General features: G+C 42.9%; 1 protein-coding gene across 4 annotated transcripts in view; it reads left to right on the top strand.

Annotated features, from left to right (window-relative positions):
* LOC115149270 (very low-density lipoprotein receptor) overlaps positions 1-22,255 on the top strand; it is a 37,574-nt gene extending 15,319 nt beyond the window's left edge. Inside the window, exons 3-19 of one of the 4 annotated variants that reach the window (XM_029691966.1) lie at positions 6,291-6,413; positions 8,014-8,136; positions 8,324-8,695; positions 9,162-9,284; positions 11,250-11,372; positions 14,021-14,170; positions 14,917-15,042; positions 15,442-15,613; positions 15,874-16,095; positions 16,214-16,332; positions 16,439-16,578; positions 17,017-17,158; positions 17,616-17,765; positions 19,907-19,948; positions 20,428-20,508; positions 20,829-20,998; positions 21,244-22,255. In XM_029691966.1, the coding sequence (XP_029547826.1) occupies positions 6,291-6,413; positions 8,014-8,136; positions 8,324-8,695; positions 9,162-9,284; positions 11,250-11,372; positions 14,021-14,170; positions 14,917-15,042; positions 15,442-15,613; positions 15,874-16,095; positions 16,214-16,332; positions 16,439-16,578; positions 17,017-17,158; positions 17,616-17,765; positions 19,907-19,948; positions 20,428-20,508; positions 20,829-20,998; positions 21,244-21,279 (2,414 nt within the window). In that variant the 3' untranslated portion in view covers positions 21,280-22,255. The remainder of the gene's footprint in view (positions 1-6,290; positions 6,414-8,013; positions 8,137-8,323; positions 8,696-9,161; positions 9,285-11,249; positions 11,373-14,020; positions 14,171-14,916; positions 15,043-15,441; positions 15,614-15,873; positions 16,096-16,213; positions 16,333-16,438; positions 16,579-17,016; positions 17,159-17,615; positions 17,766-19,906; positions 19,949-20,427; positions 20,509-20,828; positions 20,999-21,243) is intronic. The other 3 variants (XM_029691967.1, XM_029691969.1, XM_029691970.1) reach the window with 3 other exon arrangements.
* The last annotated feature ends 1,452 nt before the right edge of the window (positions 22,256-23,707 follow it).

Genomic DNA, 23,707 nt, shown 5'->3' with positions numbered 1-23,707 from the left:
TCCCATTTGACGCACTGAACTCTATAAGAGAAGTAGTTGGTGAACCAGGCGAGGCAGTCATTTGAGAAACCAAGGCTGTCAAGTCTGCCAATAAGAATGCGATGATTGACAGAATCGAACGCCTTGGCCAAGTCGATGGATACGGCTGCACAGTATTGTCTTTTGTCAATGGCAATGATATCGTTTAGGACCTTGAGCGTGGCTGAGGTACACCCATGACCAGCTCTGAAACCAGATTGCATAGCGGAGAAGGTACGGTGGAATTCGAAATGGTCGGTGATCTGTTTGTTAACCTCTATGGGCTAGGAGGGACGTTAGCGTCCCACTCTATTCAACAGCCAGTGGAACAGCGTGGCACGAAATACAAAAATCTCAAATGCAATAATTTAAATTTTTCAAACATATGACTATTTTACACCATTTTATAGATTATGTTAGGAGCGTACATTGCCCAAAATAATCACACAGCCATTTTCCAAGCAAGCATATATGTCACAGAAACCCAAAACACAGCTAAATGAAGCACTAACCTTTGATCTTCATCAGATGACACTCCTAGGACATTATGTTATACAATACATGCATGTTTTGTTCAATCAAGTTCATATTTATATCAAAAAACAGCTTTTTACATTGGCGTGTGATGTTCAGAAAATGTATCCCCACCGAAAACTTCCGGTGAATTTACTAAATTACTCATGATAAACGTTGTCAAAATACATAACAATTATTTTAAGAATTATAGATACAGAACTCCTTTATGCAATCACGGTGTCAGATTTTTAAAATAGCTTTTCGGCTAAAGCACATTTTGCAATATTCTGAGTACATAGCTCAGCCATCACGGCTAGCTAATTAGACATCCGCCAACTTCGGGGTCACCTAAACTCAGAATTAGTATTAGAAAAATTAGATTACCTTTGCTGTTCTTCGTCAGAATGCACTCCCAGGACTGCTACTTCCACAACAAATGTTGTTTTTGTTCCAAATAATCCATAGTTATGTGCAAATACCTCCGTTTTGTTTGTGCGTTCAAGTCACTATCCAAAGGGTAACGCGCGAGCGCATTTCGTGACAAAACATTTCAAAATGTTCCATTACCGTACTTAGAAGCATGTCAAACGCTGTTTAAAATATTTTTTTTAATGGTATTTTTCTCGTAAAATAATGACAATATTCCAACCGGACAATGCTATATTCATTCAAAAAGGAAGACAAAAAATGGCGAGGTCTTGTAAACGCGCATTTCCAATCTCTTAGTCACCAGGCAGTCCACTGACAAACTGTGCTCCTGTACTCTGCCCAGAGACAGGAGACGCGTCAATCCACTTTCTGAACGCTTTAGAGAGCCAATGGAAGCCTTAGAAAGTGCTACATAATCCCACGGGCATTGTAGTTTTGATAGAGAAGCAAATGGGGAACTACAAATTCGCAGACAGGCCACTTCCTGCTTGGAATTTTCTCAGGTTTTTGCCTGCCATATGAGTTCTGTTATACTCACAGACACCATTCAAACAGTTTTAGAAACTTCAGAGTGTTGTTTATCCAAATCTACTAATAATATGCATATTCTTGTTTCTGGGAAAGAGTAGTAACCAGTTTAAATCGGGTACGTTTTTTCATCCGGCCGTGAAAATACTGCCCCCTAGCCCATACAGGTTAACTTGGCTTTCGAAGACCTTAGAAAGGCAGGGTAGGATAGATATAGGTCTGTAACAGTTTGGGTCTAGAATGTCTCCCCCTTTTGAAGAGGGGGATGACTGCGGCAGCTTTCCAATCTTTCGGGATCTCAGACAATACGAGAGGTTGAACAGACTTGTTATAGGGGTTGTAACAATTGCGGCGGATAATTTTAGAGAGGGTCCAGATTGTCTAGCCCAGCTGATTTGTAGGGGTCCAGATTTTGCAGCTCTTTCAGAACATCAGCTATCTGGATTTGGCTGAAGGAGAAATGGGGGAGGCTTGGGCAAGTTGCTGTTGACCAGGTTAGGGGTAGCCAGGTTGAAAGCAAGGCCAGCAGTAGAAAAATGCTTATTGAAATTCTCGATTATTGTAGATTTATTGGTGGTGACAGTGTTTCCTAGCCTCAGTGCAGTGGGCAGCTGGGAGGAGGTGCTCTTATTCTCCATGGACTTTAGTGTCCCAGAACTTTTTGGAGTTTGTGCTACAGGATTCAAATTTCTGTTAGGAAAGCAAAGGCTAGTTTTTTCAAACTGCCTGTGTATTATTGGTTCCTAACTTCCCTGAAAAGTTGCATATCGCAGGGGCTATTCAATGCTAATGCAGTACGCCACAGGATGTTTTTGTGCTGGTCAAGGGCAGTCAGCTCTGGAGTGAACCAAGGGCTATATCTGTTCCTGGTTTTACATTTTTTTGAATGGGGCATGCTTATTTAAGATGGTGAGAAAAGCACTTTTAAAGAATAACCAGGCATCCCCTGACGGAATGAGGTCAATATCTTTCCAGGATTCCCGGGCCAGGTCGATTAGAAAGGCCTGCTCGCTGAAGTGTTTTAGGGAGTGTTTGACAGTGATGAGGGGTGGTTGTTTGACCGCGGACCCATTACGGACACAGGCAATGAGGCAGTGATCGCTGAGATCCTGGTTGAAGACAGCAGAGGTGTATTTAGAGGACAGGTTGGTCAGGATGATATCTATGAGGGTGCCCGAGTTTACGGATTTGGGGTTGTACCTGGTAGGTTCCATGATAATTTGGGTGAGATTGTAGGATGGCCGGGGTGTTAAGCATATCCCAGTTTAGGTCAGCTAACAGTACAAACTCTGAAGATAAATGGGGGGCAATTAATTCACATATGGTGTCCAGGGCGCAGCTGGGGGCTGAGGGGGTCTGTAACAAGCGGCAACAGTGAGAGACTTATTTCTGGAAAGTTGGATTTTTAAAAGTAGAAGCTCGAACTGTTTGGGCACAGACCTGGATAGTATGACATAACTCTGCAGTAGATTGCAACTCCACCCCCTTTGGCAGTTCTGTCTTGGGGAAAATGTATACACATACATAGAGGCATTTTTCAGCTATGATTTTACCACTCAGAATCCATAATGGATATGACAATGGGGCCAGCACAGGACGTAATACACCCTTACAACAATCTACTTTTTGATTTTCTTCACTTATCTGGTAAACTGCTACTATGTGTCAAGAAAAGAGCCACAATTAGGGGTTATTGTACTCCAGTAAAATAAGGGCTGAAAAAACTATTGCCCTGTGTCCCCGTTCATAGGGGCATGAGAGACTAGTCAGTGGTAGAATTGAGTTGGCACTTTTATTGGCGCAAACACCCACAGACCCACAAGGTTGAGGTTACTCATGGACAGTAATTAGTAATAAAAAGTTGTTTGCATTGATGCATTGTCTTCTAACTGTCCAAGAATAGGATCCAAAGTGTTAGGAAATATTTGTTCGCATAAATACAAAGGAGGATGTCTCTCCTTATACCTCTAACACTTTAGTCAGACTTTGCACCACAGAGCCAATCAGGAGAGAATACATACAGGTCAACGGTGCCAATTGAAAGTCAAGAGGTGTGTCTGTGCCTTTTTGGATTACTCTCTCTTTACAGAGAACCCCTGTGGTTCAAGGCTGCTGGCTCTGTCACTTTCAGACATGCGCAGAGCAGACAAGAGTTTTTCACAGTATGTCATAAAAAAGCATTATACTTATGAATGTATGTAAAAGGCTAATATGTATTAGATCCAGTACAATGGAATAACTAAGAGCTGAATTTGAATGCAGCGTGTTCTGATTCCTCCTCTTTCTGTCCAACAGGGTCAACCAAAAACACTTGGCCTGATGGTTCATGCAGATACTGGGGAAGCAATATAGAAATGTATTGATCCCTTAAATGATTTTACTATTAAATGATCCATATCACAACCCTCATACCTCTTCACAAAAATGTACCGAAATCAATTTTGGAAAAAGGATTTTACTCACAAAAGACAGGAATTTGTTGGCCATGCATCAAATAACTATTTTCATCAGAAAAACAAACCCTCAAATGCAATATTGCATTTTGTAAGTTGTCTGCAGGTGGCTTGTTGTGAATGCACTCAAATATCAAGTCATTATCAGGTTCTGTAAACTGCGTTCTAATACTCAACGTAGAAGGATTTGTCTAAATGTACAGTATATGAAAGTGATGCTATGAAAATGATTATTTCATGTTATCAAGCTCACTCTGACTAACAAATCACTGCCTATTACTGTCATTAAAAAGAGCATATGAAACATTGTTTTTCATGAGGCCTACCTGTGCGCCTTCCTTTAAGCACCTCTGTTCGAACACCTCTCCTGTCCTTGATCCATACCACATACAGCCATTTGCGTATCTTTTCAGTGTCCATGTGAAAGATAGTTATTGCGAGGATGGAACATTTGTTGACTTAAAAAGAAAAATGTTCACACGCATGTAAAATGAAAGCCTGCAGAGCTTACAGATTTAAGTCTAATGGCATGAGATGAAAGTAGACAAATCAGTGTGTGCGATATGAAGTGGACATTCTGAACCTTGTTTGAAGTCAGTAGGTCACATGACCAAGGAGCTATTGAAATTTGAATGTAAATACAGTTTGTACTTTGTTTATGCTCCCTAACTAATTCAACTTGGAATACAAAATGCTGTTCACATTTCCACATGTTTATTAGCTTTGGAAAGTGAATTAATGTACAAATTGTGAAAATAAGACCTGTGCAATGTTGTGCGCAATTTTTCCAACATGACACTTATTTGGAGTCTGTGGCTCAAGTGGTTTGAAAGTGCGAATATCCGTGGAACCTCCAACTTGAAACTGTCTTTACCACGGTTTGGCATTGCGGTACCGCTAGCATCATTTTAGCCACAGATTGTTATGTGCTAGCTGTCTAGTCTGTTTTATATAAATGTGCAATAACCATAAAAAATACGTTTTTTATTTAAGGAATTGGCAACAGGTTTTCATTCTGAGAAATAAGCATCTTATCCCGGTAGGCCACTTCAATATCTAAACTATGTTTAAACAGTTGGACAGGAGGGTTCATTCAAAACTTTTAAACTGTTCTACCTTGTTAGCAAGCAAATAGATATACAAGTTGTCTAGTCGTGAAGTATAACAATTGACTACTCTCTAGCACATGGGTTTGAGAGATTGAGACATGTGTCCATGTTCTGTGATTCCTGCTACAAGAAGTTGTCCATTACAAGTGGATGTGCATGGTTTTGGTTAAAAACAAGAATGGCGTAGACAGACTTGAAAGCCAGATCAGGGATTATTGCAAAAAAGCAGGTTAAAATAATTACATTATTAGTGGGTTTTATGGTTGTGGAAGCCTAGGTATAATTTACAAGCCCGGAATTCATTAGGTTATCTGTTTTGAAATGCAGTGTATTGACTTTTTTTAAATTTTTTAATTGTGCAAAATATCTTAATTAGATGTAAAACGTGTGTATGGTTCATAAATTAGAAAAAAATCATACTTTTATTTTTTTAGGCCATGTCGTCCAGCCTTACCTTTGGGTTTCTATATGAATTACTTGCCTGTTTTTTTATTTTCCTATGTCTCTCTCTCTGCCCATGGCTCCCTCGACCTACTGTATAAATTACCACAACACAACCACACCGAGCCCTTCCCTGGTAACATTAATGCTGATGGGACTCTGCCACATATTGCCATTCTAGGCACTGGGACGAATAGCCTATGAGGAGGCACTTGAACACAGTGGACACGAAGCTAGTTTTAGGGCTTCCGAGTGGCGCAGCGGTCTATGGCACTGTAGTCCCTGGTTCGAATCCAGGCTGCATCACATCCGGCTGTGATTGGGAGTCCCATAGGGCCAAGTTTACGTCGATATGATGGTTATTATATCAATATCTGTGCATAAAGGCGTTTCCATTGCCATTTCTCGCATAATTAATTTTACAGACCCAAAAAGATCCCACCATGTCGAACAAACTAATTCTGTCAGCATTTATAAAATTGGAACGAAACTTCCTGTTTCCATCACAGCTGTCGTAATTGTATTTTTATATGGTATGACTTTACACAACTGTGGATGGAAAAGTGGTTACAGACTAGGATTTAAAGGGCACATTGTGAATCATTATATTGGATTAGTCTGGATCTGTATGACTTGGCTCTTATTTGTGGTATTTTGGTTGGCAGGCAGCCAACGGGAGCAGATTTTTGGTCTCACACTGAAAGACAGTGGCTTCACTTACTGTCGGCTTCCCATTTTGATTCCTGAACTAGCATACTGTATCATTCTAACACACTATTCCTCTATGCCTTTGCAGTTCGGAAGACCTGTGCGGAGGTGGACTTTGTCTGTCGTAATGGCCAATGCGTCCCCAAGAGATGGCACTGCGACGGAGAGCCAGACTGTGAGGATGGGTCTGATGAGCATGTGGAAGTGTGCCGTAAGTCATGTGGATCCAGCCCCAGATAGGAATATGTTGTTCATTCATATTCAGTAGTTTGTTAAATTAAGAATTGTATACAGTATGACAGTCTTCAAGTCATTGCCCTCACTTTTCATGAGTCAAGTTACATTTCTTCAACTTTATTTAGCCTCTATCTATGGATGGGGGGGTGAGCGAGAATGTGTCACCGATCACCAGACCTAAATACTGTGGAATTGAGGAACTCATAATTCTTCAGAATTGTCTTTCTTTTTCATAAAGCAGTTGGCTTTGAGCAATCCCCTCCCAAAAGTGCGTTAGGTTAGATGAGAATATTTTCCAAAGCAGCATGTCGGTCCGCCATCATGCATTAGACTGTCTTAGTCCCGTGTCTGATGTTAAACTACTCTGAGCCCTGCGTCTGATGTTCAATGGTGTAAAAATACTTTAAAGTCCAACTTAAGTAGTTTTTTGGTGTATCTGTACTTTACTATTTAATATTTTTGACTACTTTTACTTCACTCCTTAAAATATTATACTTTTTACTCCATACGTTTTCCTTGACACGCCAAAATACTTGTTACATTTTAAATGCTTAGCAGGACAGAAAAATAGTCAAATTCACACACTTCTCAACCAAATATTCCTGGTCATCCGTACTGCTTCTGTTCTGGTGGACTCACTAAACACACATGCTGCTTTTGTAAATGATGTTTGAGTGTGCCCCTGGCTTTCTGTAAATTAAAAAAAAATAAAAATGGTGCCATCTTAATATAATGAATTTGAAATGATTTATGCTTAAGTATATTTTAAACCAAATACTTTAACTGAAGTAACATTTTACTGGGTCAAACTTTTGAGTAATTTTCCATTAATGTATCTTTTACTTTTACTCAAGTATGACAGTTGGGTACTTTTTCCACCACTGGTGATGTTACATTAGGCTCTCTCTGTAGGAGTTAGCTTCTTTGATATGCTTCACAAATTGACCTTTCTCTGACTGATAAAGCCCAGCATGCTTTCATGTGCATTACTCAGAAATTGAACTTCATTGATCTGGTATCTAGCGTTGTTACCAGATCACTCAAGACAGACCTCCCTGCTACACATGAACCCACTGTTTTAATCGCATGAGTAACAGATCAGTTCCTGATACATATTCTTGTAGAAGGGAATGAGGGATGGATATCTCTGAAATTCCTCCAGATTTGATCTCTAAACAGGCATTGTATGGTGGATCAATAGCCACTATTAATAGGCACTTGTATATGTTCTGAATGGACTCAAAGACATTCTCTGAATTAAAATAACCTAGTTGTTGTGGAGGCTGTAATCTCATCTATACGATACAGACCCAGTAACGACTGAGGGAGTGTAAACTGTACAGTGTGTACACACACGTTGAACACATGGTTCAATCACCGCATTGATTTTTAAATATATCAAATTAGTTTAACCACGTAAGTTGGACTGGGTGCCCTGCTCAATAAATCGCTCAGTGCTCCATTAGCCAGCCTAGCCCACCTCCACCCTGCAGTCCCGTGTGTTAAGCATTTCCCATATCAATCAAAGCATTAAAGGCCTATAAATTCAATCCCTCCATCCATGTGCTCTGCAGACACCAGGACCTGCCGTGTGAATGAGTTTAGCTGTGGGGCCGGGTCCACCCAATGCATCCCCGTCTTCTGGAAGTGTGATGGAGAGAAGGACTGCGATAACGGAGAGGATGAAATGAGCTGTGGTGAGTTGATTTGACTGATAGCAGTATGATGGGAGGTGTCCCTCACAAACCACTAGGTGTGACAGGAAACGTATTTATTTACTGTTTTGGAATGAATCTAAGGAGAAACAGTTAATTTAGGAGTACACATTGGATGTTGATTTCTACATTAGCATCACAGTACTGGGTACTCTGTTCCCTCCCACAGGTAACATCACGTGCGCCTCGCTGGAGTTCACCTGTGCGAGTGGCCGCTGCATCTCCCGTAACTTCGTCTGTAACGGGGAGGACGACTGTGGTGACGGGAGTGATGAGCAGGAATGTGCTCCATCCTCCTGTGGTCCCAGCGAGTTCCAGTGTGGCAATGCCACCTGTATCCCTGGCAACTGGGTCTGTGACGATGACGTGGACTGCCAGGACCAATCTGATGAGTCCCCTCAGCGATGTGGTCGCCAACCCACGCCGCCGGCCAAATGTTCGTCCAGCGAGACACAGTGTGGGTCTGGGGAGTGCATCCACCGCAAGTGGCGATGTGACGGGGACCCAGACTGCAAGGATGGCAGCGACGAAGCCAACTGTTGTAAGTGTTGAGAGGCTTAATCAGACCACCTGCACGTTCCAGCAGGCCAGCTGAGTTTCTGGTTGCTTTTTTGCTCTACAGGTTGGAGATTGAGCTGCTTTCATATACTCATAAACGGAGCCTTCCATTACAATAAATATATTTTGCAATAAAATGCTCTTCATAAAATGCATCTGTCTGTATATTCAGTGTTCATAGCAGCTATCATGAGTGTATCTGTTGATTGTGGTGCAGGTCAGTTGTTCCCAACCAGGGGTACATGTCGAGACCGTATGCTTACTGGTAAAATCCACATGAGTGGGTACTTCAGGGGTATTCAGAGTAGCGCAGAATTCTGTTGGTGGTACAGTAACCAAAAAAGGCTGGGAACCACTGGTGTAGGCATTATGAGGGTGTAAATAAGGTCATGGTTGTTAGTGTATTCTGTGTAAGGGTTAATGGTTTAACAACTCTGTGTCCTCTTAAGCTGTTCGTACCTGCAGACCGGACCAGTTCAAGTGTGAGGACGGCAACTGTATCCACGGCAGCAGACAGTGCAACGGTTTGCGTGATTGTGCAGATGGCACCGATGAAGTCAACTGCAAAAACTGTGAGTGCGTTCAACCAGAAGTAATGTCATTCCAAAATGAATCTACTTGAAAAACTAAAACTGTTTCCGTTGCTACAGAACATTTCCTAAACAAGGTTATGTTTGCTTCAGTGTTCCTCATCCCATAAATACCGTTATTCCTGTATGAGTTGGGTCAAAAGATGCTCAATAAATACTATATTTAGATATTTCAGGACTACAGTAATTAGGTTATCGAAGTATTGACTTCAAATGTGTACTGCGAGCGTGCGCTGACCAACTGGCAAGTGTCTTCATTGACATTTTCAACCTCTCCCTGTCTGAGTCTGTAATACCTACATGTTTTAAGCAGACTGTGCCCAAGAACACTAAGGTAACCTGCCTAAATGACTACCGACCCGTAGCACTCACGTCTGTAGCCATGAAGTTCTTTGAAAGGCTGGTCATGGGTCACATCAACACCATTATCCCAGAAACCCTCGACCCACTCCAATTTGCATACCGCCCCAACAGATTCACAGATGATGCATTCTCTATTGCGCTCCACACTGCCCTATCCCACCTGGACAAAAGGAACACCTATGTGAGTATGCTGTTCATTCACTACAGCTCAGTGTTCAACACCATAGTGCCCTGGGACTAAACACCTCCCTCTGCAACTGGATCCTGGACTTCCTGACGGGCCGCCCCAGGTGGTAAGGGTAGGTAACAACATCCGCCACGCTGATCCTCAACACAGGGGCCCCCCAGGGGTGCGTACTCAGTCCCCTCCTGTATTCGCTGTTCACTCATGACTGCATGGCCAGGCACGACTCCAACACCATCATTAAGTTTGCCAATGACACAACAGTGGTTGGCCTGATCGCCGACAACGACGAGACAGCCTATAGGGAGGAGGTCAGAGACCTGGCTGTGTGGTGCCAGGACAACAACCACTCCCTCAACGTGATCAAGACAAAGGAGATGATTATGGACTACAGGAAAAAGAGGACTGCGCATGCCCCCATTCTCATCGATGGAGCTGTAGTGGAGCAGGTTGCGAGCTTCAAGTTCCTTGGTGTCCACATCACCAACAAACTAACAGGGTGTGCTTGGACCAAGACAGTTGTGTAGAGGGCACGACAAAACCTATTCCCCCTCAGGAGACTGAAAAGATTTGGCATGGGTCCTCAGATCCTGAAAAGGTTCTACAGCTGCACCATCGATTGCATCTGACTGGTTGCATCACTGCCTGGTATGGCAACTGCTCGGGCTCTGACCGCAAGTCACTACAGAGGATAGTGCGAACAGCCCAGTATATCACTGGGGCCAAGCTCCCTGCCATCCAGGATCTCCATACCAGGTGGTGTCAGAGGAAGGACCTAAAAAATGTCAACGACCCCAGCCACCCTAGTCAGACTATTCTCTGCTACTGCACGGCAAGCGGTACCGGAGCGCTAAGTCTAGGTCCAAGAGGCTTCTGAACAGCTTCTACTCCAAGCCATAAGACTCCTGAACATCTAATCAAATGGCCACCCAGACTATTTGCATTGCCCCCCCCCCCTCTTTTACACCGCTGCTACTGTTATCATCTATGCATAGTCACTTTAATAACTCTACATGTACATCAGTTAACCGGTGACTCCATACCGGCACCCCCCCATATATAGTCTCGCTGTTATTTTACTGCTGCTCTTTAATTACTTGTTATTTTATTTCTTATTCATATTTTTTTTTTTTAATTAACTGTTGTTGGTTAGGGCTTGTAAGTAAGCATTTCACTGTAAGGTCTACACCTGTTGTATTCGGCGCATGTGACTAATACAATTTGAAACACGCAAATGAACTGCTTTGGCTGCACCTACAATTTAGCACACCTCTGTACTTATGGGGGACATGCAGATGATTGACTCTCAACCTCCTACACCAACTTCTGTTATACCACTGTACCTCTTTGTAACATTCCATTATCACCACTTTGTAATGCCACTTTCTTTCACAACCCAGTGACACAGTGCAATGGCCCTGACAAATTCAAGTGTCGGAGTGGAGAGTGTATAGAGATGAATAAAGTGTGCAACAAGGCCCGGGACTGTCCAGACTGGAGCGACGAGCCCATCAAAGAGTGCAGTAAGTGGATGAGAGCCAAACCTGTGTTTTATTAAGCAGCAGAAAGGATAAGTTCAGTTATGGAGCCGTCTTGTGATTTGTTTATTCACTATGAAGAACGATGAGTGGTCCTCTATAGCTCAGTTGGTAGAGCATGATGCTTGTAATGCCAGGGTAGTTGGTTTGATTCTTGGGACCACCCATGGGGAAAATGTATGCACACATGACTAAGTTGCTTTGGATAAAAGTGTCTGCTAAATGGCATTTTTGTGTGCATTTACTAAAGTGGCTTAGCTTGTTTAGTGTTGATTCACAAGTTGTAGTAATAATGCGCTGGTTTTAGACTGCAGTACATTGGGATTGATACACCATTTTGGCTATGGTTGTGTTTGTGTACACTACTATATACAGTTGAAGTTGGAAGTTTACATACACCTTAGCCAAATACATTTAAACTCAGTTTTTCACAATTCCTGACATTTAATCCCAGTAAAAATCCCCTGTCTTAAATCAGTTAGGATCACCACTTTATTTTAAGAATGTGAAATGTCAGAATAATAGTAGAGAGTGATTTATTTCAGCTTTTATTTCTTTCATCACATTCCCAGTGGGTCAGAGGTTTACATACACTCAATTAGTATTTGGTAGCATTGCCTTTAAATTGTTTAACTTGGGTCAAATGTTTTGGGTAGCCTTCCACAAGCTTCCCACAATAAGTTGGGTGAATTTTGGCCCATTCCTCCTGACAGAGCTGGTGTAACTGAGTCAGGTTTGTAGGCCTCCTTGCTCGCACACGCTTTTTCAGTTCTGCCCACATATTTTCTATAGGATTGAGGTCAGGGCTTTGTGATGGCCACTTCAATACCTTGACTTTGTTGTCCTTAAGCCATTTTGCCACAACTTTGGAAGTATGCTTGGGGTCATTGTCCATTTGGAAGACCCATTTGCGACCAAGCTTTGACTTCATGATTGATGTCTTGAGATGTTGCTTCAATATAGCCACATCATTTTCCATCCTCATGAGGCCATCTATTTTGTGAAGTGCACCAGTCCTTCCTGCAGCAAAGCACCCCCACAATATGATGCTTCCACCCCTGTGCTTCACGGTTGGGATGGTGTTCTTCGGCTTGCAAGCCTTCCCCTTTTTCCTCCAAACATAACGATGGTCATTATCGCCAAACAGTTCTATTTTTGTTTCATCAGACCAGAGGACATTTCTCCAAATAGTACGATCTTTGTCCCCATGTGCAGTTGCAAACCGTAGTCTGGCTTTTTTATGGCGGTTTTGGAGCTATGGCTTCTTCCTTGCTGAGCAGCCTTTAAAGCTATGTCGATATAGGACTTCTTTTACTGTGGATAGATACTTTTTGTACCTGTTTCCTCCAGCATCTTCACAAGGTCATTTGCTGTTGTCCTGGGATTGATTCGCACTTTTCGCACCAACGTACGTTCATCTCTAGGAGACAGAACGTGTCACCTTCCTGAGCGGTATGACGGCTGCGTGGTCCCAAGGTGTCTATACTTGCGTACTATTGTTTGTACATATGAACGTGGTACCTTCAGGCGTTTGGAAATTGCTCCCAAGGATGAACCAGACTTTTTTTTTTTCCTGAGGTCTTGGCTGATTTCTTTTGATTTTCCCATGATGTCAAGCAAAGAGGCACTGAGTTTGAAGGTAGGCCTTGAAATGCATCCCCAGGTACACCTCCAATTGACTCAAATTATGTCAATTAGCCTAGCAGAAGCTTCTAAATGCATGACATAATTTTCTGGAATTTTCCAAGCTGTTTAATGGCACGGTCAACTTAGTGTATTTAAACTTCTGACCCACTGGATTTGTGATGCAGTGAAATAATCTGTCTGTAAACAATTGTTGAAAAAATTGTGTCTTGCACAAAGTAGATGTCTTAACTGACTTGCCAAAACGATAGTTTGTTAACAAGAAATTTGTGGTATGGTTGAAAAACGAGTTTTATTGACTCCAACCTAAGTGTATGTAAACTTCCGACTTCAACTGTAGCTTTACCTTTTTCACCTGTCCCATGGAGGCTACCTCGTATTCTTCTTAACCAACTCATCCTACAATACAGCGATCACGTTAGTCCACTGTCATTCAGCCAGCCAAAGCCAGTCCACTGATGTGATTTTATTTTAATCAGGCCTTTGTTTGTGAATGAAGTGCTTTAGTAACCACCGCTTCCTGCCATCCAGGACCTCTATACCAGGCGGTGTCAGAGGAAGGCCCTAAAAATTGTCAGTGACTCCAGCCACCCTAGTCATAGACTGTTCTCTGGTACCGGAGCACCTAGTCTAGGTCCAAAAGACTTCCAAAATTGCTTCTAAAGCCAGCTTCCAAGCCATAAGACTCCTCAACAACTAATTAAATGGCTACCCAGACTATTTGCATTGCCCCCCCCTTATCTTTTACACTGCTGCTACTGTTTATCTATGCATAGTCACTTTAACTCTACCTACATGTACATATTACCTTGACTAACTGGTGCCCCGCACATTGACTCTGTACCAGTACCCCCTGTTTTACTGCTGCTCTTTAATTATTTGTTACTTGTATTTTTTTTCTTAACTGCGTTGTTGGTTTTAAGGGCTTGTAAGTAAGCATTTCACTAAGGTCTACACCTGTTCTATTCGGCGCATGTGACAAATAACAGATTTTTCTTTTCTGCCGCATGCTGTTTCAGACCTGAACGAGTGTCTACTGAACAACGGAGGCTGCTCCCACATCTGCAGGGACATGGTGATTGGCTTCGAGTGTGACTGCACCCCTGGACTGCAGCTCATAGACCGCAAGACCTGTGGAGGTAGGTGTCATATATACAATGATTAACCCATACACTAATCAATATGAACTCTCATACAAAAGAAAGGCATTTGCAGTTGATATTTGCAGTGGGGTATTGAGACTTAATACATTTCAAGATAATCCACCCGATTGGTATCTCTTTTACAGAGTGGTGTAAAGTACTAATTAAGTAGTTTTTTTGGGGCATCTGTACTTTTACTTTTAGTTCACTACATTCCTAAACAAAATGATGTACTTTTTACTCCATACACTTCCCCCTGACACCCAAAAGTACTTGTTACATTTTGAATGCTTAGCAGGACAGGAAAATGGTCCAATTACTTATCAAGAGAACACGTGGTCATCCCTACTGCCTCTGATCTGGCGGATTCAAACACAAATGCTTAATTGTAAATCATGTCTGTGTGTTGGAGTGTGCCCCTGGCTATCTGTACTTTTTAAAAAATAATTAAATGGTGCTGTCTGCTTTGCTTAATATATGGGATATGAAGTGATTTATTATTTTTACTATAGATACTTAAGTATATTTAGAACCAAATACTTTTACTCAAGTAGTATTTTAATGGGTGACTAACTTTTTACTTGAGTAACTTTTAATTAAGGTATCTATACTTTTACTTAAGTATCACTATTGGGTACTATTTCAACCACTGTGTTTACATTTGACTTAGTATTCACCAAAGTGTCTTCATTTTGACTTCCTACTGTTTGGGTGACTTCCTGTTTTTCCCACCCTCCTTGCAGACATCAATGAATGTATGAACCCTGGGATCTGTAGTCAGATTTGTATCAACCTGAAGGGAGGTTATAAGTGTGAGTGCCACAACAGCTACCAGATGGACCCCACCACAGGAGTGTGCAAGGCTGTGGGTAAGTTGGCTCATCCTGGCCTGTGTACACCATAATGTAGCCCCAGGAGCACATGTGGAAGCAGATGTCAGAGCTAGAGGGAAGTAGCATCACTCATTTTGTCAGAGCTACTCAGATCCAACATACTCTGTACGCTTCATATCCTTTCCTGATAAATGCATTTTAATTCTCAAGCAGCTTTCAATATTCCAATACAACACCACTATACTGGAATCCAAGTTCAAACAGAATAGCAGTGATGTCATTTACTACAACAACCTTGATCTGAGAATTGCAGCTGGGATGTTTTGGTGCTGTCTGACTTGTGATCAGTTGTCTAACATGACAGAACAGACCTAAAGGGCTCTATTGCATTGGCAGTATTAAAGAGTGTCTGTGACTCCCTCTCCTCCCCACAAGGCAAGGAACCCTGTCTTATCTTCACAAACCGTCGGGACATCCGGAAGCTGGGTCTGGAGCGGCGGGAGTACACCCAGATCGTGGAGCAGCTGCGGAACACGGTGGCACTGGATGCAGACTTCACCCAGCAGAGGATCTTCTGGGCAGACCTGAGCCAGAGGGCCATCTTTAGGTAGAGACAAGACCCAGCCCTATAAGATGAGGTTGAAACCCCAGAGATTGCCCCCATGATAGAATTTGTTCACCTTGCCCTGACATCTTGTTGCTATTTGTTTTTGAAAGCATTTTATGTAGTAAGCACCAAGAAGGGTAAAGTTCACTGAGCATATGTCCACTGACCAGCTATTCAACCTCCAACCCTATGAACAAGTGTTTGGGGTCATTATGGGGAAACTCATACCAAATACTGACATGTTTCTCACCCCCATTTAGCACAGTGTTGGATAAGAGAGGAGATGTAGGAAGTCATGTGAAGGTGATTGATAATGTGACACCTGTGGGGATCGCTGTGGACTGGATCTATAACAACATCTACTGGTCAGACCTCGGCACCAAGACCATTGAAGTGGCCAACTTCAATGGCACCAAGCGGAAAGTTCTCTTCAGCAGTGGTTTGAAAGAGCCTGCGTCCATCGCTGTGGATCCACTCTCTGGGTAAAGTTACTATATTGTATTGGGGTCCAAATTTCTGTTTCCACATTTTTTTTGTACCCTCATAATAATTTGAGCTACTCCTTCTGAGCTGCTGATCTTCTCTCGGCTGGTGTTCTAGATTCCTCTATTGGTCAGACTGGGGTGAACCAGCCAAGATTGAGAAGTCTGGTATGAACGGGGTTGACAGGCAGGTCCTGGTCCAGACTGATATTCAGTGGCCCAATGGAATCACTCTAGGTGGGTCAGACTGTTAAACCTAATTTGCATTTAACATTTTGAAGAGGTTCAACTGCTTTCACGGCTACAGGGTTTGATAAACCTATGAATTTCCTTCCCTTCTCAGACCTGATCAAGAGCAGACTGTACTGGGTGGACTCCAAGCTGCACATGCTCTGTAGCGTGGACCTGAACGGCAACAACCGTAGGAAAGTGCTGCAGTCCCCAGACTACCTGGCTCACCCCTTTGCGCTCACTGTGTTCGAGGTGCGGCTATGGGATGCAATGAGGCGCCCTGATGTTGGGATGGTCTACATGTAGTATATTAGCAGGGCAGTTGATGTTTGAGATTGGTTTTCTTCTCATGTGTTGATGTTACAGAGCAGAGCAAACACGTTTTCCAAGCAAACTCATGCTTCTATTGACATTCATACTTGGTAAAGTGCTGAAACTGTTTAAAGCAGTTAGTTGATTTCATCATACTGTAACTGGTTTTCTGTCAACTGTAAAGTCTATGATTTGCTCCATATGTGTGGGGTCAATAACATTGACCTCCTGTGGCATTTGACAGAATTACTGGCACAGTATTAGAATAAATTGCCTTTCAGTCTTCAATAGTCTTTCCTTCTCTGAAGCATAGGTCCCAAGCCATCTCTTCTGGCATTTCCTCTTGGGTTTAGATTGTGTGACTGTGACTGTTTTCAGGATCGAGTGTTCTGGACAGATGGGGAGAACGAGGCGATCTACGGAGCAAACAAGTTCACAGGCTCTGATGTGATTACCCTGGCAAGCAATCTGAACGAGCCACAGGACATCATTGTTTACCATGAGCTAATCCAGCTGTCCGGTAAGGCTGCCAGATGAGGGCATTGGCCTGACCACAGGGGCTTGGAGAGGAGTTGGCCTGACCAGAGGTTTGGGAGGGCTATGGTAGTCTAGAACACAGGGATTTGAGCTGCTGTGTTGGTTAGTCTAGAACACAAGGGCTTGGGAGGGCTTTGTTGGCTCCCACTTGGACATTCACAGTTCCCCGCCACACTCCTAAGTAACCCTCTTAAGTCAACTCCCCTATAACCCTCGGTGGTATGCTCTTCCTTTACAGTAACATTACATGGCAGGATCCTTGTTTTTGACCTTTACCTATAACTGGCTGGCCTCGTTTTAGGCTATAAACATGCTGTCATGTAGGAGTGCTGAAGTTCATCTGACTTTTTACAGGCAAAGTAGCAATAGTACTTTACGTAATGAAGCCTAGAAATACGGAGCAATGGCTAACTGGCTTCCTCACGTTTGATCCCATACAGGAACAAACTGGTGCAATGAGAAGGGTCTGAACGGAGGCTGTGCCTACATGTGCCTGCCAGCGCCACAGATCAACAAATACTCCCCCAAGTACACATGTGCGTGTCCGCGAGACCAGACGCTCGCCTCAGACGCCCTTCACTGCAGACCAGGCAAGTACTGTAACATTAGGCCCATCAGGTGGGGCAGTGAGGGGTTGTGCTGTGATGCTGAGTGAGTTTTCAGGAGCCCTCTGTCTCTTTAGAGGCCTTTCATTCCCATTCTGCTTCTGAGTCACCCAAGCATTTCTCTCCCCTCCCTTTCTGTGTGTGGCAGATCTAAGTAAGAGGGTGTTTGTGGGTGGCAGCGGTCAGGCTTGTGAAGCCTGACCGCTGTATCCGGAATGAGTCTGTCTGTTTGCCTACATTCTGCTCCTGGCTCACCCTGCTCTCCTCTGCCCCACCCTGCTCTCCTCTGCCCCACCCTGCTCTCCTCTGCCCCACCCTGCTCTCCTCTGCCCCACCCTGCTCTCCTCTGCTCCGCCCCCCTGCTCCGCCCCCCTGCTCTCCTCTGCTCCTGGCTCACCCTGCTCTTTTCTTCCTCTTCCAGATCACTGATGTTTGTGTATATAGTAGAGATGGCGCCAGGCTTTTAAACTCCCTCTGAGTGAATAAACCACAGAGGACGCAGAAGGGACCGGGGGAGGGATGGGGTTGACGTAGGGCCCAGTAAGAGGGACGCCTGTAACTTGATGAATACTTTATATACAGCTTTTTAGATTTGATCCAGAAAGTGACATGTTTTATACCCACATAGAAGCAAACAGAATGAATTGAATGTCTTGCCTGGTTATTGATGGAAGGCTAGGCTATCCGGTCGTGTGCTTGATGCTTTTCATTTTGATTGCGATAAAGTGGTCCAATTTGGTTAGATGGTCCTGGCGGGGTAAAGCTCTCACCCACGGACATTAACCAAGATCTAGCACCTACTATACCGTTATGTGTCATGAAGAGGGTAGCCTATACATTTGTTACTCTATTTAATATTCATTAAATTATCAAATGAATAAAGGTGATTTAGGCCCAGTAATGAGTCTAGTATGGTGATTTATATTTTGCTGATTCACCTGATCTCAACCAATCATTCTCTCCCACTTCACATGATTCCTGCTTCATTTCATTCATGCCGTTCATAATCCTAGCCGAGCCGCCTTCAGTTTTCACTCCTATGGAGTACTTACTGTTTTCAGCTCGTTTCCCAATTCCTTTGGGAAATGAGGTTCTATGGTTAGCTGGACAGTAGGATAGGAAATGGGTGTTATTTTCCTTTAGTAATTTTGGATCACTTCTGCACATCCTCGTACGATACTTTGTGTTTGTGCTTTGCTCCATTTACATGTTTTTCCACTAGGGATTCCTTTACGACATAATCTAACTTGAAGTACTATATATTGCTTGGTAACAAGCATTTCTATAGTCAGAATGTAAATGTTGGATTTTGACGTTTTGCCAAAGCATTACTCTGCTCCCTTTATTATGACAATGACCCCTTCAGCTCCCTCAAAGGATGATGGGAAAGCTCTAATACATCCCACTCACCCCCAAGGTAAAGCTGTCAACTGCCTGCCTGCCTGGATAGCCATGCATCAGGACCCAGTAGTCTAGTTTCATGGCCTTTTGGTTCTGAGTTTGTAGATGTCAATGAGTTAATTTAATACTAGAATGACTGTCTGGTCTGGCTCCTCTTTGCTACCTATCATCATGGTGATTAGCCTGTTAGCATGCAGCCTGCAACTAGGGCTGGTGTGAAGATGGGAAGTTGGTCAGTCATGTAAAGATATCTGGAGTGTTTGACATCACAGGAATGTTTACGTGGATTTAGGAAGTAGCTTTTAATGCCATCCACCCAACATTTTTCAAAGGCAGACCTTTAAGTGACTTCTACAATTAGCATGCATAATTTTGATCCAGAAAGTGACACATTTTAAACCCAAATGGAAGCTAACAGAATGAATTGAATGTCTTGCCTGGTTATTGATGGAAGGCTAGGCTATCTGGTCGTGTGCTTGATGCTTTCATTTTGTTTGCGATAAAGTGGTCCAAATTGGTTAGATGGTACTAGTGGGGTAAAGCTCTCACCCACAGACATTAACCAAGATCTAGCACCTACTATACCATGATCGCAGTAACAAATATTGCATTTAATTGGATAAGCCCACTTTTAAGTAATTTCTTTAGGCAGATTTTTTTTAGGATGTTTTAATTTGTAAGATTCCTTTTGTTGCACTGATCCCAGTGTTTTGTTTCGTTCAAAGCGACCACAGTGCCAAATGTTGTCCCCAAACCTGTCCCTGCTGGTAAGACCCAGTTCTTCTTCCCTGATTGAGCCAGTACATTGAGCCCTTTGAAAAGAAGTGTTAGATTTCCTTAGACTAGGATTGTGCCAAAACACTGGTCTGTCAGCCTGGCCCTGCCAGGTCCTGATGGCTATATAATGTTCCAGAGCCCAGCTGACCCCCAAGGGGTTGCCAGAGACCACAGACCACCCCAGTTAGCAGACCACCCGGAAATATCCTTAAACAAAGCTCATGTCCTCATCTTTGTCCCCCTTCCATTCACCCACTTGTTTGCACTACCCTGACTCATATCACCCATCATTACTCTTGACTAGTCAAGTGTATTGTACTTTAAGCTCTCAAGGTTGTTCTTGGTATAAAATGTGTCCATACTGGTTACAACTGATCTTACCCCAATAAGAGACTAATAGAGAGAAACAGACATGAACCAGTATGACATTTTGGTAGATTTATTTTTAGACTAACATGTTCTATTGTAGAAGCCAACAGCAGTACATCCATCCATGAGGTGAACTCCACAGCTAGAGGATCTACAGCTGCCTGGGCTATCCTCCCTGTGTGTAAGTGCTACTGCCTTTTGTCTCTGCCTCGCTCTCTCTCTCCCTCTTGCTCTGCCTCTCCACCTCACACTCTCTTTCTCTTTGACCTCTGCAGTTGTCTATGAATCATGCACTAAAGGCTGGCCACTCAACTTGATGATAAATGTGTGGATGGACAATACTTCAATGGTTTTCCTAGCTATAGTAGTTATTGATTGAATGTAATGATTTATTTAAGTGTAACCCTTGAGTAGCACAGGTGCTATGGTAACCGTAGCTCTCGATAGCTGGATTTGAACCATTTAAAACTAATACAGTTATGTTTTGGCCTCTCTTCCCAGTGTTGCTGGCCATTGCTGCAGCAGGAGGCTACTTGATGTGGCGTAACTGGCAGCTGAAGAATAAAAAGAGCATGAACTTCGACAATCCAGTGTACCTGAAAACCACAGAAGAGGACCTCAACATTGATATCAGCAGGCACACCTCCAATATAGGCCACACATACCCAGCAGTAAGAAGCCTATTTGAGCGATTGGGAGTCATCACTTCTGTAAATAACTCCTTGCCTGTGTGAACTTGATAGTTGTGAACTTCCAAACCCTTTTGCATTGTGACTAATGACCTTACATTTACCACCCACTAAACTGCTTATCTTAAGCAAGGATTGTTACTGGCAGCTAGACCACTTTAGCTCATAGTAATTGGTTAGATTCTGTGAATGATCACCTTTCCATTGTGCTTTTGTCTTCCTTCCAGATATCAGTGGTGAATACAGAAGATGACTTGTCATAACCAACCTTCCAAATGACCCCCATCAGTTTACTGACTCGTTGGTCTCCTTGCCAACGACTTCCGGTTCTTTAGCAGAGTTGCATCCAGATGCCTTCTGAAGAGCATTAAGTTATCAGTTCTGGGGATGTTTGTCATTTGTGTGAATATGAATTGTGTCCTACTCCGGCTGCCTTTAGACAGGCAGCACCATTCAGAGTTTTTTATTTATTTATTTCTCACACATTGGTATTTTGACCAATCAGATCACCTCTGAAAAAGATATGCGATTGATCAAAATACCAATTGGTGGGGGAAAAAATATCAGAATTGGCATTCCTGTCTAAACGCAGCCTTAGTGTGTGAAGGGATTTTGGGAGCTTGGCCTCTATATCCCCACTCCTCCCTCAGCCCCAAAACATTTCAAAGATTCAACACATACAGTAGAACCTTGTGTTACTTCAGAACACGTGTGTGGGTGGTGATGCAGGGAGTTCCTGGTTCTGACTTTCAGTCCCCTGGTGGACATGTTTTTTGTGAATATTTATTTAAAAGCATACTTTAGGCAGTACTTTCATGAAATATGTATGTTTTTTTTCTTATGAACATTACCTCCAGAAGCACATTCTTCTAAATAATTTTTATGCGACTCTGTGCTTGGGAAGATGAGCTCTATTGGGAATGTGATGGTACTACATCATTTGTAAAATATTGTACATAAACCCTCTTCCCCCAAGAACAGAATCAGGACTGAAGCACTTTGATCAAATGTTCCATTGTAAATAAGATTGTATACATTTGACTGAATACATTTTTGTAGAGTAAGATGTATTTAAAACTAGATTTAACTTTTGTATGTTAGGGCGGGTTTGTAAATTCACTCTGGCTATCTACTCTGATTTCAGAACACTCTTGTCAGAGCGCAGCATAACTAATGAATTTACGAACACTCAACACCCGTTGAATATGACCGGTGTCAATAAACATCGTAAAAAAAAAATCATTATATTCTTGCCAGCAGCACAGTTAGTCACCAACGCTCTGGATAACATGAACAGCCTAACCAGCTCTGCTAGGGTGAGTGAGGTGTTCTCTCATTTGGCTGGAAGTAGCTAGCTAACTTTAGCCAGTTAGCTTGGGTGCTTGACTGCCATTGTGAGATTAGAACGTTCGGATCAACTCTGTCCATTTGTAAATTCAATCTGAAAACACTCAATGTACAAATGCCCAGAGCGCACTCCAGGGTGAATTTACTAGCGCCCAGAGCGCACTCCAGGGTGAATTTACTAGCGCCCAGAGCGCACTCCAGGGTGAATTTCCTAGCGCCCAGAGCGCACTCCAGGGTGAATTTACTTGCGCCCAGAGCGCACTCCAGGGTGAATTTACGAGTACACCCTTGGTGTTCTGTTGCTGTGATCTTTTCCAACCTTGTAGAGTATGGGGACTAAATACTGTATTGTGATCAAATAAAACAAGACCCATAAGTCATTCAAAACTCATTGCTTGACTTTGAGAACTTAGATCTTGTCCTAAACCATGTGTTTAGGGATGCATTCTGATTCTCTACCGTTCTCCTGAATTGTGCACTTTTACACACCTCTTATTGATTCAAAAGGAATGGTAGGTGTGAGAATGTCATGCATGCACAAATTCAATGCTTTTAAGTGGGGGTGGTGAACGATTGCGCACACTTCTGGAAAAGGGTAGAGAATCTCTACAGCCTAGTGTGTAGAGGGTTTGTTGAAGGTCAAAGGTAGTGGCTCTAGTAGCTATTTAGGAGTGCATTGCTACACCATTTTAATGATTGACAGCCTATTTCAACTGCATTTTGAGCTGTGCCTGACTAACAGTTGCAGAGGCAGGTGGCAGTATAGAGTCAGCTTTGATGTACAGGAAATCATGCACAGCATCATCATCCCGAAGACAACCCCTCCAATACTGCCAGACAACCAAGACAGTGTTTACCTTCCCTTATGAAAAATATATTGGAGGTTGATGATAAATATTTCAAGCTAATATTTGGGGAGGCAGGTAGCCTAGTGGTTAGAGCGTTGGACCAGCAACTGAAAGGTTGCAAGATCGAATCCCTGAGCTGATAAGGTAAACATCTGTCATTCTGCCCTCGAACAAGGCAGTTAACCCACTGTTCCTAGGCTGTCATTGAAAATAAGAATTTGTTCTTAACTGACTTGCCTGGTAAAATAAAAATATGCATTTCAGTGGAGGGCAGGACTGTGTGTTCAGCAAAAAGGCTAACTGGATTAAGCAATTTACACAAAGCTAGGAGGGCAGGTTCCTGAAGAGCACTTTTAAACTAGTTTGTTTGTACCAGATTGGATTAAAGGGTCACAGCAAAGTTCCATTGCAGGTAATAATCAGAGGCGTGGAGGAATTTGCCATTCAGTTATTTGCATGTGAGAGAGTGGTTAGAGCCACTTGGTGGCGAGCGATG

The sequence above is a fragment of the Salmo trutta genome, chromosome 15 (assembly GCF_901001165.1).
Source record: "Salmo trutta chromosome 15, fSalTru1.1, whole genome shotgun sequence".
Lineage (NCBI taxonomy): Eukaryota > Metazoa > Chordata > Actinopteri > Salmoniformes > Salmonidae > Salmo > Salmo trutta.
This window is presented reverse-complemented; position numbering and strand designations above follow the sequence as displayed.